At 39.9% G+C, this 18,117-nt stretch overlaps 1 protein-coding gene across 1 annotated transcript; it reads left to right on the plus strand.

Annotated features, from left to right (window-relative positions):
• Positions 1 to 1,331: 1,331 nt before the first annotated feature.
• On the plus strand, positions 1,332 to 8,588 carry SPTY2D1 (SPT2, Suppressor of Ty, domain containing 1 (S. cerevisiae); the record flags this gene model as incomplete). Its single annotated transcript, XM_010083967.1, has 6 exons — positions 1,332 to 1,446; positions 2,881 to 4,230; positions 4,297 to 4,506; positions 5,317 to 5,476; positions 6,122 to 6,199; positions 8,356 to 8,588. Coding segments are annotated over 6 exons (2,010 nt in total), but the record flags the coding sequence as incomplete, so codon positions are not given.
• Between the last annotated feature and the right edge of the window lie 9,529 nt (positions 8,589 to 18,117).

Here is an 18,117-nt window from a genome sequence, read left to right on the forward strand (position 1 = left end):
AGGTGAGGTCTCCAAAGTCGCTGCAAGAGGGTCCAGCCTTTTATACTGTTGAATAAACAAGTTTACATCACTTCAAATGCAGAAATATCCGGCTTTGTTCTCTGTTAGATTACCCCCCAAAACCTGGCCAGGGCTCAAGGAGGAACCAAGGGAGTTTCTTTACCTGTTTGGTTTTGACCACATCATTCCAACCAAGGCCGGACATCTGGTCCTACGGCCTTGACAACCTGTCTCTGAACATGGGAAAGAGGGGTAGTCTCACAACATTTCATCTTCACTAGGGATTATACTTTAAGCTATTTACTAATGGGCATGCATACTTTACTAATGATCAAGTACTAATATTATATGGTGTTCTGTTGGAGGGGTTCATCTAGAGGTCAACTTTGGTTCGAGGCCTGTTGCTCAGGCCTCAGTACTTCAGGCTTGGAATACTTCTGGCATAAACAACACAAGTTGGGGAGGGAAGGACCTCAGCTTCCCAGAAGAGAGGGACCCAGCTCCAGTTATCATCCTTTAATAGTCCTACCTATGTTGATCAATTCTAATGATTTCAATTGTAAGTACCAAAAATTGTTCAGAGTTGGAGCTTCTCCAAGTGATAAGGATTTACAAAATCGGTTATTGGATTGTGGTAAACTCTCTTGTGCAGAGGTGAATCTTGGTAAATGAGCTTGACTGTAGTAAGTCTTTAACGTGATGTTTATAATCATGTTGAGCAGCTACATGGATTAGTAATGTTTCATAGTATCAATTCAGCATGCAGTCAGTCACCTACGAAGGATCTGTCACAGGTAAGGGATCTCCCCACCTTGGGTAAGGAATCTCTGACCTTGAGAGGTGTCCCTGCTCAAGGGGAGAGTCAGCAGGTATGCAGTCCAACTGCAATTCAGGGAGAGCTCAAATTGGGTGCATCCTGGTGGTGATATTTATAGGGTGACGTAGTTGGCTGCTAGTCAGTAGCATAGACAAGATAGATGTATTCATTTTAGCTGTGGTATCTTGTTCTGTACTTTGGTTATCTCATGCTTTTGGGTTTTGAACTCACTTTTCAAAATATTTTTTCAAGACAGCTTTACTCCTTTGTATGTGAGCCAGGGGCTTTCTAGCTCACAAGTTCAATTCAAGGACATGAGGCCTCTTGCTCCTTAGCCTGAACCAAAGTATGACCAGGAGTCAAGTGTATCTGTTGCAACTCTCAGCTTCAGTGGGAATTCATTGTTTGTTTACTCTGTACCATCTCCATGCTTAAAGCGACTGTCACGCAACTCCTCAGGTTTTTTAAAACTTGAAGATTTTTACATTTCTTAATTTTTCTTTGTTCTTTGCAGAAAAGGTACAGCTTGGCTGTTGGTCCTCCCAAAAAGGTTCCAAAAGTCAAGGGTGTAGAGTCTGCAGCAGTGCAAGCATTTCTCAGACGGCAAGAAGAAGAAAAAAGAAAAAAAGGTAACAGTCTAAAATATTTCCTATGGGAGACTTTAATTGACTCTTTGAGATTTTGTCACTTATTCAAAGCTCTTGCAAATATGGCTGCACATCTGTTTCTGGAATTTATGCACATAACTGATGCCGAGGGAAGGCCAGGACTAAGTAAGGGCTAGGGATGTGTGCATGCTTTCCTAAGGAGTTAAATGTTAATCAGCTACACTAGCATTTACTGTTGGAGATCGAGAAGTAGTTCAGGTGAAGAGATATTGCAACAAACCATCTTGGCTTTTGGTAACTTAACTTTGAAAAGCTTTATCCATGTGAAAAAAGGGGGTTTTTTCTGGATCTGGATTTGAAATTTGTATGGCAGAGGCTTTGAGCTACAGTTTTTCCGCTGTATTATATTTCCTTTAAATAGTCTATAGAACAAACTAATACTGCATTGCTTCTGATGTTAATGTTTTGTTAAAGGTAACCAAAGCTGATGGACTGGATGGCCCAGGATATTCTTCCTCTCCTGGGCCAGTCATGAGCCTGCTCCTTAGCCCTGCTGCCAGGTCCAGCCAGAAGCAAGACTGAAGCAAGCCATGTAGTCATGCATGTACTCACGCTCTGTACAGTCACAGCCCTTGACAACAGAATACCATAGGCAGGGGATGTACCTTTACACAGGATGAGTAGCCCAATCCATTTTCTAGGAATTGATGCTTTTCCGAGTCTTTCTGGTATTTGGCCGCCACTCCCTTGGTCTCTCCTGTTTCTGGTGTTCAGATTTCTCATGCTATTCACCAGCTAGTTCAGCTGAGTTTTGTTAGCAGGTCACACAGACTCAAGATAGAGAGCATACTTAAGCAGAAAATAGCTAAAATCAGTTCAGTAAGAATATAGGACAGACTCTGGAGATAGGGCACAGGGCTCTACCAGACAAATGTGACTAGCAGCTTGTTTATCTGTGGCTGGCTGCTTCTGTCTCCCCTATGCCTCTTTACACACAGACTCAGCCTGTTTTCCAATTCTTATATGCCCAGTACTCTTTAGTTCCCTCCCTTTCCTCATCTTTCCTTAAACAACTAACTAATTCTGTACAGTTTCAAAATTCTCTTGCTCAGTCTCAGAACTCCTTCCATTACACAGAGATCCCATAAGTCCTGTACCTTCTCATACAGTAATTCCCCATAGTTTACACAGCATTCAGCAGAGCTGCTTCAGTTGAATCACCTTAGTGGGTATTGCAATAGTGGCATTTGACTTAATTGTTCACCTTTGTTGGTGTAGCTGATTCAGGTGGGCTAGCTTGCCCTGCTGGCAGACCTCTGATCACTTTCTGGTCTATTTTGAATAGCTGTTAGCGAGATATCCTTAGACTGCTGTCCTAATTGGTGTATCAGTGTGGAAGAAATTGAAATAAAAAGTAGTGCTTTTGCATAACTTTCTTCTGGTTTTGTTTTACAGCACTGGAAGAAAGAAGAAAGAAAGAACAACTCTTGGCTAAGCGTATTGAACTGAAACATGACAGAAAGGCAAGAGCTATGGCCTCACGAACAAAGGATAATTTTTATGGCTACAATGGCGTTCCTGTTGAAGAGAAGCCTAAAAAGAGGAGGGCTTGTGAGAATGTCACTCAGGCCCCAGAGGCTGAGTATGCAATGGAAGATGAAACTGAGCAACTTGAATACAGTCAGACTGAATCTGAGCATGAGCAAGAAGAATATGAAGAGAAACCATCCAAAGTTTCAGTGAAACCAAAGGCACCTCCCAAAAGCGCACCAGCACCTCTGAACTTTGCAGAACTCTTAAAGCTTGCTGAAAAAAAACAATATGAACCAGTGGAAATAAAAGCAGTCAAAAAGGTAGAAGAGAGACCAAGAACAGCAGAAGAATTGAGAGAGAGGGAATATTTGGAACGCAAAAGGAAAAGAGTAGAAATACATAAGAAAAGTGAGAATGAGATTAAGAATACAGGGATATCCAATTCTTCAAAAAAAGCGACTTCTCAGAAAGAATCTGTAAATGCAAAACTTAACAAAAGCTCAGATAAACATTCCACACGAAAAGGCAGTCTCTCATCTTCTGTGAGTGGTACTGATAAGAAATCCAAAGCACCAGCATTGACTGAAAAACACTCATGGTCATCACCTTCTTCCAGATTTGATCAAGTGGAAAAAAACTCACAAAATGTCTCCTTCAAAAGCTCTGCTGGTAGCAGTCATGGTAAATTACCTGTCAATGGTGTTGGAAAGTCTGGCTCAAGCTCTCATGTGCCATCCTCAAAACCAGCAGCCAATGGGTCTCAGAGGCTACCAACTGCTAAAGAATCCAGCCTGAAAAAGTCTGCCCATACAAAATCAGGAAATGCTGCAGGCCTTCAGCATGGAGTCAACTCCAATGCGAAACGATCAGGCAGCAGCTTAGGAAAAGGAGGACCTGGACATCCAGGTGGCGGTTCAAGTGCAGGACCTGGGCGGGCGAGCAGCAATTCTGGCGTGGGACCTGGAAGGCCAGGAAGTGGTTTAAGCCCAGGACCTGGGCGACTGGGTGGTGGCTCAGCTACAGGACCTGGAAGGCCAGGCAGCAGCTCAAGCACAGGACCTGGGCGACCAGGCAGCAGCTTGGGCACTGGACCAGGAAGGCCAGGCATCGGCACAAATGCAGGACCTGGGCGACCAGGTGGCAGCAGCACAGGTACAGGACCAGGAAGGCCGGGAGTCAGCCTAAGCACTGGCCCCGGGCAACCAGGCAGCAGCTTGGGAACAGGACCGGGAAGACCAGGGATCGGTCCAAGCACAGGAGTCAAGCGACCGGGCAGCAGCTTGGGAACAGGACCAGGAAGGCCAGGCATCAGTCCAAGCCCTGGAGCCAAGCGACCAGGCAGCAGCTTGGGAACTGGCCCAGGAAGGCCAGGCGTCAGCCCAAGCACAGGACCTGGGCGACCAGGCAGCGGCTTGGGTACCGCTGTAAAGCCGAAGTGTACTGTTGTATCAGAGACTATTTCTTCTAAAAACCTAGTCACAAGACCTAGCAATGGACAGATAAATGGAATGAGATCTTTTCAAGGGCATAGACCTGTGCATCCACAAGGTATGAAGTTCTAGAGCACGTAATATTTCACTTAGATATTTGTTTTGTATTTTTATGTATGTCTGAGTTGAGGTCACTGAGGGTCTTTGACAATTATAAATGTAATTAGGAAGACTGGGACAAAATACCATATTTGCCTTTTAAAGAGTGCATTTAACAGCAGAATGCTTTTTTTCTGCTTTGCAACTTTGTATTTGTTTTTACCCAAGCACATATTCCTTGAAATACAGGCCTGAGGTGTGAAGTATTGTATGAAAAAAAAAATAAGTAGCCTGTGATGGATGTTGGTAAAGAAATGCTGTTAGAAGGAAAATAATTGAAGATTTAAGTTCCTGCATCACTTCATGATGCTTAGTCTTTAAATTTTTGTAGTGTCTTAAATAACTTATCCTTAAAGTGGTACATGAAAATTAAAACCATGCAGCAATCCTCTGAGTGATTTTTGGCAAATTCACCTTATCAGTAAGCAGGCAGTTCTAAAAATTTATTTCTGGACAGGAACAAGCAGCATGGACTCTCGCACATAAGTGCCTAAAAAACCCTGAACAAGGACACAAACTTCTGTGTGGTAGTTTCCTCAGGATGCCATTGGTGATACTGAGATGTAATCTTCTATAGCACAGCTTAGAGGAAGTATTTCCTTTTACTGAATTTCTAAGAATTGCTAGCTAACTCAAGGCAGAAGTTTTCCACCTTAAAGCCCGGAGCTGTAAAATGGCTGTGGTCAAGGCGCAGCAAGAAGTACTGTTAAATTAATGTTATATTAATATTAATGTTATTAATGATTTTTTTTGCCCCCCTGTCATTTAGGTCTTAGAAGACCACCTATGGGTTACAAGAGACAAATAGAAGATGATGACGATGATGACGAGTATGACTCTGAAATGGATGACTTCATTGAAGATGAAGGGGAACCCCAAGAAGAAATATCAAAACATATTCGGGAAATATTTGGCTATGACCGGAAAAGGTAAAAAAAAGTCAGTGTAAAGATGTTGCAGAACAAGCAACAGAACAACAAGAATTAATATAGTTCAACAAATGTTTTAGAAACTGATATCAAAAAATGAATTTGCATTGCAGAAATTTAAGCAGCATTGGACCTGCTTCTGTGCAGAAGGGGCCTTGAATTTTGCATGAATTCTGCCATGCTCTTCTCAGGTGCAATAAAATTTGATGCAATAGGAGATAGTTAGCAAACAGCTTCTTCAGTGTGTCACCTGTATAATTCATAGCACCTCTTTGCTATTATTGGATGTTAAAATGCTTTCTATACAGTCTGCAGTGTTTCAGAATTCATCAGATGTAGCTGCCTGAACATGAACTGCTAAACGCAGCAGTGTTAGCTGTTCTGGAAGGGGATGTAACCTGGTATGATTAGGAACTGCTGGAAAGTGAAGGCTCCTACTTGACTTATTTAAATAGTTCCCTCTTGTCTGACAGTAAAGTATAAGAAAGCAAGCATTTTAAAGGCTTGTATCTTATAGATTCTTTCAAAACATTAAAATCTGTGTATGGCAAGGTAATTTATTCTTGCTGAGGAGGGATGTGAATTCATAACTCAACTGTGCATTGTCATGCTTTTGTGTGCTCAAAACTAATATTTAATTTCCAGATACAAAGATGAAAGTGATTATGCCTTACGTTATATGGAGAGCAGCTGGAGGGAGCAACAGAAAGAAGAAGCTAGGAGGTATGAATGGATTTCAACTCGGGTAGAAAGTGGGAGGTTTGTTTATTGCCCAAGTCATGGAGTGAAGTTAGAGTGGGTGTTTGCTGCTTTTTATAGCAGAGGTAAATAAGCAGTACCATTTTTTATAAGAAAGCTTAGGTAAAGATGAAACTCAGCCAGCCAGTGGTGAGCACAGTGAATAAATTTTGTATGCTCATTCTTATGCATCACAAACTTTGTTTGTAAAAAAAAAAAAGAAACAAACCACAAAAACAAAAAAAACCCCCAAACAAACAAAAAAAACCTAAAAACCAAAACCAGCTTATGCCCAAAAGTCTTTTTAAAAAAAGACGTTAAATTTGTTTAAATGCTAAACTGTTCAATTTGTCCCAAACATTGCAATATTCTGGTAGTTTGAGGACTAGAAGGAAATGTATTTGTTTTTATCTATGTACATGTGCTTGTGTCTGTATTCCCATGTATGTATAAGAAGTACTCTGACAAGCTCTTGTAATCAGGGATCTTCTGATTTGTAATCAGGGATCTTCTGATTTGTAATCAGAAGATTATATTTTCATGTTGGTTTTGGCCACTGGTTTTGGCCTCTAGACCTGCACAATTCTGTGTCACTGTTATAAAACCTGGTATTCATAAACTGATTTTCTTTTTGGTTTTTAGTGGCTGGCGGAACAAGCTTTGTGCAAGTTATAAGAGGTTTTTTATAGATAATGGAAAATAATGGAATACATTGAATTACCGTATTTTGGAAATTTTTATATGGTTATTCAGAAGGTGCCTTGAGCATTGCAGACTTGCATCTTTTTGAAGTTACAGTCAGTGTCCCTATTGCTCCTGGGGACTGGCTGCGGCTCATGCAAGGCTGTAGTCTGTTAAATGGAGTTAGAGGAAAGAACTGGAATTTTACAGTGATGCTACTATTGACTGAATTCTCTGAAGACCTAAGTGAGGATTTGCAGAGCTGAATACCTGGATAACTTTTAACTACACATGCTAGCATAAAGGAAGGGGAGATAGGAATCTTGAGTAAAATTTAGTTTCACTATTTTCAATGCTCAGCTACTTTTCTCTGAGAGTTTGGTGAAAAGCAATTTGACCGTTGAAATGAGGAACTTTTTCTAACCAAGCAAGTCCACTAAACTTATAGTTAAGTTTTAAGTTGAAATGAAAAGCAATGCTGCTTTTGTCACACAGATCCTTGATGTGTTTGTTTCTGTTCTTAATTTGGATGACTGAATTTCCTGAATTTATGATAACTTTGCTATGCTTGTTTAGGCATAAAATCCATTTTAGAGCCTGTACTGGACCAGTTCAGCCCAGAACAGTTGAATCCTTGTTGTCATGTGGCTGAACCTTTTGCATGGAGGTGGATGTTACCCTGCCTTATTGCTTCCTAATGAACTATGGATATACAAGGGCCCTTGGTAGCTGATCATGAGATGGTCACTTTGCCCCATCCATTCCTTGTATCAAACCAGTGAGACTATCCAGCCCTTATTTATTGAAGAGGAGATCGGTGGTTGCAGATACTGTTTTAATTATGCCTTTCACATACTGACTTCTGGGAAGCTGAAGAAATGATGCAGGGATGTAGCTGGAACATGCTGTGTTAGCAGAGTCTCTTCTGTGGGCCTGTCCCCCAGAGTCACGGCAGCTAGATGGACAGAGGGTGGAGTGACATTGTGCTTGTAGCTACCTGAGTGGTGCCTCAAGCCAGGAAGTTGCAACAAAATCTTTTGCTTCTCTCCTGTGTGAGAAGCTCTGGGTGGCTCTCTGAAGTTGATGAGTCAGTCCTGCTATTGCTTGTATTTAAGAGTTACATTGGCAAGAATTGATGCATGTGTTTCAGCAGCTTTTTTGGAAAAGAAAAAAACACAGGTTTTTTCGCAATGTTTATTTTTTTTAACAAAAGTTTTTTAAAATAATTTTTCCCTTAAAAAATTTATTCTACTCTAAAATCAAGACTTTATCATTAAAACTGTATTCTTGATAGATTTAAAGAAATATTTGAAGAAAATTTATGATTGTTGAACTGATCTGAAATTTTTGCTCGTATCTTCTGTAATAATTTTAGGGTTGCTTTTGTTGGGGGAGGGATAGAAGTAAAATTTAATGTTTCTTCAGTAGCAGTGTGTAAAGGATTTCATCTTGTTTGGCAGCTTGAGACTTGGTGTTCAGGAGGACTTAGAAGAATTGAGACGGGAAGAAGAAGAATTAAAACGCAAGAGACAGTCTAAGAAGCTGAGGACACGTTAACTGACTTATGATGTTGACTTTGTTCGTTTTCCTGCTACCCTCTGCCTCCATGCATCTCTTATTCTACTTCAGTTTCCATTTGCTTGTTAGAAGACAAAAGAATATTTAAAGGGATTAAAAGTATTGAAAAGCAAGGCTTTAGTTTGACCTAAATAAGATATTTATTTTTAATACTTGCCAGGGTTGGTTTTTTATGAAGAAATTAATGCACTAATGCATATTATTATTAAGTGGAAGAAAATTAATAGATTTTTCCATTGATTAAACCAGTTCAAGATGCCAGCAGAAATATTGACTAGCTATGCACTGACTCAAACTGTGTGGGCCCGTATACCAGTAAGCCAATTTTACATTCCCTTGAAAGAAAGGAATAGCATTCTTGTTCCCTGATATTTCTGGAGACTTGGAGAAATTGCTGTATATCCTACTGTCTCCCAACTTGAGCCTCGAAGTATTGAAATGTCATCTTCTGTACAGAAGGAGCTTGGGTGTAAATTCAGCCATTGCCACATATGTTCAAAGCAATAAAGTGCTGCATATTTTCTGATTTGAGGATCCATAAACAATTATTTGAACCTCTTTATTTCTAAACAGAAAAGTGCATGTCATTTGCGAATTGTCCAGTTACAGATATGGCCGAAAGATGATGTTGGCTTTTGCTGTGTCTGGAATTGCAATGCCAGTCTAATTCAGTATGATAAATACACACCCTGAAAACAGGAATTTCTAGTGTTCGTATGTCACTTGGGCTTTTGGGCTCAAGTGTATGCTTGGGAATTCTTTTCCTGCCCTGTAAATCTTCACATTTGTTTAACAGCTTCTGCTGCTTTTACAAATTGTGTACAGTGCACATGTTTTTTCTTGCATTAAACACCTGATGTGTTAAATACTTTAAAATCTGAAGCGGTTGTTTATCAAATTAGCTTTTCTATTTGGGAAGCACATCAGAATTAAGTGTTGTTAGAGTGTATTTATTTGCAGCTCTTCAATATTAACAACTTCCTGTTAGCTCATTAATACTTGTGATTAATTTTATTAAAACAAAAATGTGAAATGTGAGGTATTTCAGGAGAGTTAGTTCAGTTTTTTACCTTAATGCCCATATTTGCACATTATTTCTAACTATGCACTTAAAGACTGTTTCTTTCAGTGACTGAATTTGTTTACAATCAGCACAGGATTCATGTAAGTCTACGGGAGTTGTACTGAGAGTCTGAAGCTCAAATCTGGTGTTGTATCCACTTTAATTTCCCTAGTTTGCCCTTCAGAGCTCACCAGTATCACTGTTCAGCTTTGCCGCAAGCTCCAGGACTCAACTGATAGTACCTCTGGCTTCAGCTACTGAGCCTGTTATGTTTTAATGCTAGAAGTACTTCGAAAAGTACAAAAAGGCCTTTGAGTGTTTGTTGGAGGGGAAAAAAAAATTAAAGGAATAAAAAGGAAAAATTACCTTGTAGAAAAACAACAGAGGAATTTTTCCCATCGGGGGCTATTCTTAACAGTGCTGCTTCTAGGAAGCAGTTCAGATAGCAACCTGTGAGGAACAATCTTGGAAGCTGCTGAAGTTTAAACATCTGATTCTTAATGTAAGAAAAAACATATTTTCTTTAAGATCTTTTCTGTCAGTGGTGTAGCATTTCACTGCCTCAGTAAAACACTGATGTGAGTAACCTATTGGGAGGGAGTCTAAACTAATTCAAGTATTAGCTGACGGAGCCCAGATGACGATACCATCGTTGCTCCTCTGTATTTTTAACTTTCTATATTAACAAAAAAGAACAGTTTCTCAGTGTATGCACTTGAGACCATGCAAGATAGTCTAACCTCGCTGCTTGTCTAGAAGTGTGTTGCATTCACTCTGCTTCTTTGGGACCATCTAAAACTGTTATAGTTCCTAGAATTTTCTATTTAAGACAGGGAACACTGGGACCATGATCATGTTACTGGGTTTTTTACTTTTTAATTCTTCTTAGCTGGAGAAGGCTCTAGGTCTGTCAACCCAGACAGCTGTATCAACTGTGAGCAACTCCCTGCCTGGCTGGGGAAAAAAGCCACTTATGAAGGAAAAGAAATACATCAATTCAAAATTGGCTGAGTTGGGAATTAAATCTGCATTTCAGATAAATATCGGTTAAATAAAACCTGGTTATTTCACCACTTTCTGATTATTTAACCATGCAAGATCAGTTCAATTTCTTAATCTGCAAAGCACTTTGTCATTTGTCTTTTAGATGGTGACTGGAATGTACTCTGCTAGCCTCCCTAAGACACTGTAACTGTTTCTTCACAAAGTGATCATTGCTTAAATTTTGTCTATTTCACATGAAAAATTATTCAAGGACACATTTGTAATTTTACAGTCAAGAAGTACTTTCTCACAATTGGCATGGAATGCTAATGATTTTCAAATTTTGTACAAATGTTTGGGTTTTAATGTGTTTGCATTTGCTGTATATTTGTAAATTGGCCAGGAAGGGATGAAATTCTTGGGTTTTAATTCCTGACCTTGTATCCAAACACATGTTTACTGTTGCCAGATTAATAGTATTAGTCTAATGAGTACTTCAGTACTTGTCCAAAGAGCATCTGAATTTGAGGTTAAGAAAAACTGGAAGAATGCTTATATTGGTTTATGAGGATCTGATGTTAAGCTAATTATTTAATTGTATTTAATGAAATTCAAGTTTGGTTTTTAGATTTTTAATTCACTGTTCAACAATGTGCCTTTTTTTTTTTACTAAATTGTGTCCAAAAAATAATGAATGTAGGGGTATAAAAAGGTTGGTTGGTATCTGCTATCTCAGATTCTATATCCTTAAACTTGATGGCGTGAAGTGACGTACTTTTCATAAAACCCTTCCAGGTCTGGCTTTGATTGCACAATTACAGTAGCTACTTCTTTACTGCTAATACTAAATCAAATGAAGGGCACTTTCTATTGACGACTCCTTTTTGAAAATGTCTTGTATTTACACTTGAGCTGTATTTCACTTTACAGCGATGTCTTTTGGAGGCCAGGGTTTTGCATATCACAGGAAGCCTTAGTGTGCAACTCTGTGCTGTGCTTTAAAATAAAAATCTTTCAAGAAGTATATGAGATCTCTATGGAAATCTGGGTTTATTTTTGTGTAAAGCCCAAAATATTGTCCAGGAAAACTAATTTTCTATTTTTTTTGCATTTTGTAACATAATGTAGTAGCTGATGCATATTTCTAGATATAGCATATTTCTGGAGACCAAAACATGTCAGAAAGAAAATAAATATATGGAGAGACTGGTGTTTAAATTGTGATGAATGTACTTCTATTTATTTTGGTGAGTGGGTGTGATGCACTATTGAAGTGTTAGTTTGTAAATAAGGGTACTTCTAGTTTTAGCCAATGATTTTTTTTTTTTTTCCTTTGGAGATATCATTTGTGCACAATGGCTTTTTACATAATGTGACAAATCAGGTTAAAAACTCATACATAGCTTAACTTTTCTGGTGCTGGCAAGAAAGTGTATACTTTTTGCACACACCAAATGCATATAAGTTTTGCAGAATATGTATACAATAAATTACAGGCATTAAACATTTTACTGCTATTTCTCATTGGTTTACTTTATGGAAGATTTTTTTCAGAATTCTTTTCTGCTGGTTTCCTCCAAGCTGTCACATAAAACAGCACTAGGCTGAGTGTTCTCAAAGAATTGTTCTCTTCTCATGCAGCCAGCAAAAAGGTATGAAAAAATTCATGGAGTCATTTAAGCATTCAGAGAAGATCTGAAAATCAGTGGCATCTCCTGCAGTTTAGGCTTGTGACATAATATATTTTTGGAGATACATGTATTTTAGAATTATAATATACACAAGTGTGCCAGTTGCCTTTAATCTCTGGTGTTTCATGAGCAGCATCTTTCTCAGATTCTCTTATTCCCGTGTAAAGAATCTGAACCTCCTCGATTGCTGTCTCCAGTGGAACAGTTTACTGCTTTGACAGGTGGAGGTGAATACCAGTGACTGTTCTGATCAACTAGTGCTGTGACCCACTTCCAAACAGATGAGTGAATACTGAGTGAGCCCATCTGCCTTCCTTTAGAACAGCAATGCTTGTGTACTCTTGTGCTTAAAATATTTTTTAAATCATATTGCAAATTAGCATTTAATCAGTGTCCTACAAGTACCTTGTTTCGAAGGCATGAAATCTTACCTTGTTTGGAATAACTTTGTATGGAATACCCTTGAGATTTTTTAATGTATTGTAATAGCTGTAAGCAGTCACCAGTCATTATTTCAAAGCAAATATATTCTCTTCAGGTGGAGGGTGGTTCTACACTGAGTTATTATTTTAATCCAGTCAGTAAAGATGTACTTCTCTGGAAGTACTAAAATTATTTTACTCATGTTTGGAAAAAAAATAATGATGTATCCCTTGTTGAGGGCAGGTTGTAGCTGTAATTTATTTGAAAGAATATTTTAGTTCCACAAGACAGAACTGCAGTTTAGTCATCCCATAGAGAGCCTTTTCATACTATTTTATATTTGCATGAGCCTAGGGATACAAAAAGCCTTTGACATATCATGTTTGGCATACTTTCTGGGATGAAATTTAAAGACAGAGGTTCCTGAAGTAACGAAACATGTCACCAGTTTAGTCCTAACTTCTCTGTCCACAACTGATGAGTGGCTTTGTTTTCCCAAGCCATCTGGTGCTTAATTTGCCTTGGGGATTTTGTCTGTTCAGTTCTTCATGAGAGTCTTGGTTTTTACTTGTATCCTTTTGCCTGCACTAATAAATTCTTAATTTTTTTGTATGCTGGATGCAACTTCTCCCAGTTTCTCAACATTCCTCAGCTGAGGAAAGGCAAGTATCTGATGCCATCTCCTATTGTACTATGTGTGTGAAAGTTAATAGCAATTGACAGTTTAAAGAGAATCAAGAGCTTTGGTGGGTTTTTTCTTGTTAAAGGAATGGGCTTGATCTGACTTGAAAAGCACTTGAGTGTAGTGTTCCAGGTTTTATAGTGCACTCAGAATAACTATGAGAGCATACTTGCACACACACAGAGTGTAAAAGGATGTTTTGAAGTGCCTTACATGTACTTCTCAATGTATTTAACCTCTTTTGTGGACTTCTTCATGAGAGATAACTAAATTCCTTGAATGATACAACTAAGGACACATAATGTTTGTTATGGGTCTGCCCTCGGCTCCCTAACACAATAATTCTCCTCCCTGCCAGCTTCTTCTAGCTCTTGCGTCATATGAATACTTTGTGGTCCCTCAACACACAGAATATGTTGTGAGATTTGTCCAGACAAAGAAGTGTGTGTGTGTTAGAGCACCACACCTGTGACCTGCTGCTCTGCAGTAGATAAAGGACTCTGCTTATCATTGCTTTTTGCACAGGAGGAGCACTAATGTGAGTCAATCCACTTTTTCTGGTTCTTGATTTTTACAGAATGTGCAGGAAGTCTAGTTTTGAGACCTCTACAGCAGTGTGAAATGTCTGTAATGATGTATAGACAGGCAGCCCGGTCACATAAGGTGAAACTTCAGAGTTCATGCAGAGTGACAGGTTGTTAACAACCCTCTTCCCCCAGCCACTGAACTGTGAACCAGCAAACCCTTTATTACCCTGGCTTCTCTCTGCTGGCTGCGTGTACAAAGGGAATGTGGCGATGGCAGCATATAGTGTGTGCTGTGGCCCAGGGCTATGGGAAGCCCTGTTTGTGAGCAGTGTGAGAGATGCTGATGCTTGCAGGAAAAAGTAACTATTTAGTGGAAGACTATTTGCTGCAACAAGCAGTTGGCAGTGAGGTCTGATGTACCCTGAAACCGCTGGTTTAAATCCAGCCTTGGTTGGATGGTGTTAAACTGATAGTTATGACATTAAATAGTCACACTGTAGTTCACACAGGTGACTTACTGGTTGTTCAGAACAAAGGTGAACACTGAGATAAATGATGTTCTTATTCATTATATTTCTAGAGCTAAAGCTAGTTAAGGTTTTGTGAAGAAATGCTCCTACCACTTGTGTTGCAGTTGGTCTTCGTTTATTCACCAGACTTCAGTATCTGGGATAATCACTCAAGCATCTTTCGGAAATGCAGATTTTGCCCATAGCATTTAATATTTGTAAGTTCAACTTGTCATTTCCATTCCATTACTCTTAACTTAATTTGGACAACTCATAGTATTGTATGACTTTCTCCACAGGAGAAAATTCTTTTAAATACTTCCTGAATTGTTTCCAAACACCTAACCTACTAATAACTGTAAATATCTATCAGACTTTCCTAGTTGTTTTTGCTGTGAAATAGGGAGAAATTAAAAATCTAAATGCTTGATATTAAAAATTTAAAAGGAATGCTGTATTCTCAAATATTAGTCTGTGATAGGAGCTTTGTGATAAAAAATTATTTTCAAATTGTCTCTTAAAAGGGTTTAGATAAACGTTTGTGCAGATCACTCTATAACAGCTCATCATAGGGTTTGCTTTGTTTCCACCCTGCAAAGAAAGAAAAGCATATAGCCACAGAGTTTGTAGGAGGTGGAGGTGAAGGCAGTTGCCATTGCATGTGTCCCAGACTGGAGCTCTCGGGGTCCCAGTAAAGATTTAATTTCCCGTTTCTCCTACCACAAAACCCAGGTTGCCTGAAATACTTCCCCCTGTTTACAGAAGGTCTCTACTGCAGTGCCCACCAGCCCAGAGAACACCACATGCAAGGTTATACTGGTGACAAGCTATGGTTTCTGCTTCTGGATGGGCTTTCACAACCCTGGAGACAAGAGGCGATTGTGAATCCACATAGCTGGGGTCCTCAACTGCAAGAAATGGCCAATATGTAATGGTCCTGCCAGAAAAATGTAAGGTCAGTCTTTCTCTTTAAGATGAGTGTCTCTTAAGATCATCTCCTTCTTGAAACATAGTTACATTCAGTGTGGACAGCTGGAAACTAAAGTATCTTCTCTACATGATACATCAGCCTCTGATCTGGAGAACATCATGTCTTAATAAGCAGTATTTTAAAATAATCAGATGCTGATTCAATGAGAAGGCTCAAAGGGCCGGAAAGCAGATCCTCAGAGTGTGTAAGTTACTGTAAGTCTGCTGATGTGTACCGCAACTTATTCTGGCAGAGGGCCTGTGCTGCTGCTTGAAAAAGCTATCTCTGGTTCTGTCTTGTTAGTGGAGTGTGCAGAAACAGCTTAAAATCTACAAGTGTTCTTTTAGGAATTCTGCTAGTGGTATTATAACCTTCTCTTGTATAAAACAGTTAATGCTTTTGCAGGGATGCAGAGGTATTTTGAACTCATCTCACAGTTCTTCCCCTCCAGTATTATTCACAAAACAAACAACATCCAAAAGGTAATGCCCGTGGCACGTTGTTTGCAGAACTGCATTACCAAAGAGGTACTGTGCGTGCTGGGCAAATGTGTAGGACGTGCTGGAATCTGCAATGCCAATTCTTGATAGATGGACCTCGAGTGGTCCGGTTTTGTGGTTTTCCTTTGCGGCTGTAGTACTCTGAACTGAACACTGGAATTGTAAGGTCATTCATTATGTCACAGGTGACAATTTCAGCACAGAAACAGAATGGCATCAGTAAACAATACATATGATGGAAAAGCTCAAAAGTTGTTCTAAACATAATTATTTTCTGCTGTGGCTGTACCAACAACAACCTGTGCTCCTGGTTACTGCTTGCCTCAGGCCTCACATCAGAGAGGGAGGAAAAAATTTAATGAGCTTTCTTGAGGAGAACTTACTCCTTGTAGAAACATGCTACCATGGTGTTTGGTCTGTTCTGTTGTTATTTGGCAGTTTTCTGGTAGGTTAAGTGGATAGAACTGGCACTTGTCTCTGTTAACCTAGCTGAACCTGCTGTGTATTCCAGTGAACTGGCCACCAGACTTCCACAGCCCACTTTCCAAAAAGCAGTTTTCTGGTATCTTTACTGTGGGGTAGAGAAGCTTAAAAAAAGAGGCAGATTAATAAATAATGTAGAGAAAGAAGTTCATGCCAGATTTTTATTTACATACTTGTAACTCCATAAAGTTGCAAATCAGTTGTGATACTGTCAACACAGAGGGAAGAAATCCCTGAAACCCTATAATATCTATGTATGGTCTTATACCTGAGATTACTTCTCAGTTATTGCACACAGACATTACATTGAAAACTCATGTTAGGCTAGTGAGAGAAGAAACAGAAAGGAAAGGAGGACAGTAGCTGAGAACTGTCTGGTGCTGCCATGCATTAGATGTGATCTGCTGGAGGAGCATTGTTCATCTCCCACAGGGGCTCTAATGTTTTTCTGCAGATTTCATTTTTCCAGTGCAGGCAATGGCAGGCATACTCCAGGATATGTACCTGCCATGCTGGTGCCCCAGGAGAAGCGCATGGGGAACCTGCAAGACCTCTGCTCTCCAGTTACAAGTACCACATAGTGGTTAAGGGGTCAACTGCCTCCAACAAATTAGTGGTAGTTTGGTAGAAGCTCCAAAGGAGGTGAAGGCCTGAGCCATAGCCAAGCCAAGAATTCCTCTAGTTTCAATGGGTTCTCTGAAAACCCAGAAAGGAGCAGAGTGACACAGTGAGCATCGATGCATAGGAGCGTAGAACACCAATCATGCGACCAACACGTTGATTGTGGGTGGCTTTTCCAAGACTCATTTATCAAGGAACAAAGAAAGTTGTGGGTACAAGCAGTCTCATGCAGATCTTTTCTATCACATGTAATTTGACTACAAGCTAACTACTTAATTCCATAAATATTACAGCCTCAGTGAGCCTTTTTTTTTGAGCTCTCCCTGCTAGGCAGTGTGGCTGCATGGCAGTGATCTCTCCTCAAGCTGGGATGCCTCTTGAGGCAGAGAGACATTTTGCCAACAGCAGAGCTTTGGATAAGCCCCATTTGAGCTCTCCCTGAATTGCAGTTGGCCTGCACACCAGCTAATTCCCCCCTTGAGAACAGATGCCCCTCCAGGTTTGAGATTCCTTACCTGAGACTGAAATCCTTCCTTGCCTAAGGCAGAGAGATCCCTTACCACAGATCCTTGGTAAATGACCAGTAGCATGAAACATCTCTAATCTGTGTAGTTAGTATTAATCATTGTAAACTTTGTATGGATAATTCCATTAGACATAAACAGTTGTCCAAGTCTGAGACTGACACTGCACCAAGCCACACAAGGCTCCATCAGGAGTTTAGAAAGCAAGGGAGCCCACTCTGAACCTCGTGACTCTGCAGGAGGGTCTTCCTCACCCTTTGTGTCTCCAGTCTCTGTGTGAATCCTTCTAACTTGGTTTTCCTTTGTGTGTTTCTCACATGCAGTAATTATAAGGTGAACCTTGCAATCAAACTTATTGAACCTTGGTATGCTAGCACTTGGTACTGCTAAACTTTGTTAATGTCCATGGAATTTATTGATCTCTGATAAATGATTATTTTACCTCAATAGAACATACTGCTGCTTCTCTCTTTGGGGTGAGGTGCACTCCACTCGTCCATGACACTCCTTTTGTCTTGAAGAATGCGTCTGAGTGGGCTGTGAGGTTTTTTCCCCTCAGCTTCCAGCCGTTCTTCCAGGCCGCAGCCCGGCTGGCAGGTGGGTGTGCACCGTGACGGTGATAGCAGCGTCAGGCCAGAGCTCTTTGCCTTCACCTGCCGCAGTAACG

Source organism: Pterocles gutturalis, unplaced genomic scaffold, assembly GCF_000699245.1.
Source record: "Pterocles gutturalis isolate BGI_N339 unplaced genomic scaffold, ASM69924v1 scaffold19115, whole genome shotgun sequence".
Taxonomy (NCBI): domain Eukaryota; kingdom Metazoa; phylum Chordata; class Aves; order Pterocliformes; family Pteroclidae; genus Pterocles; species Pterocles gutturalis.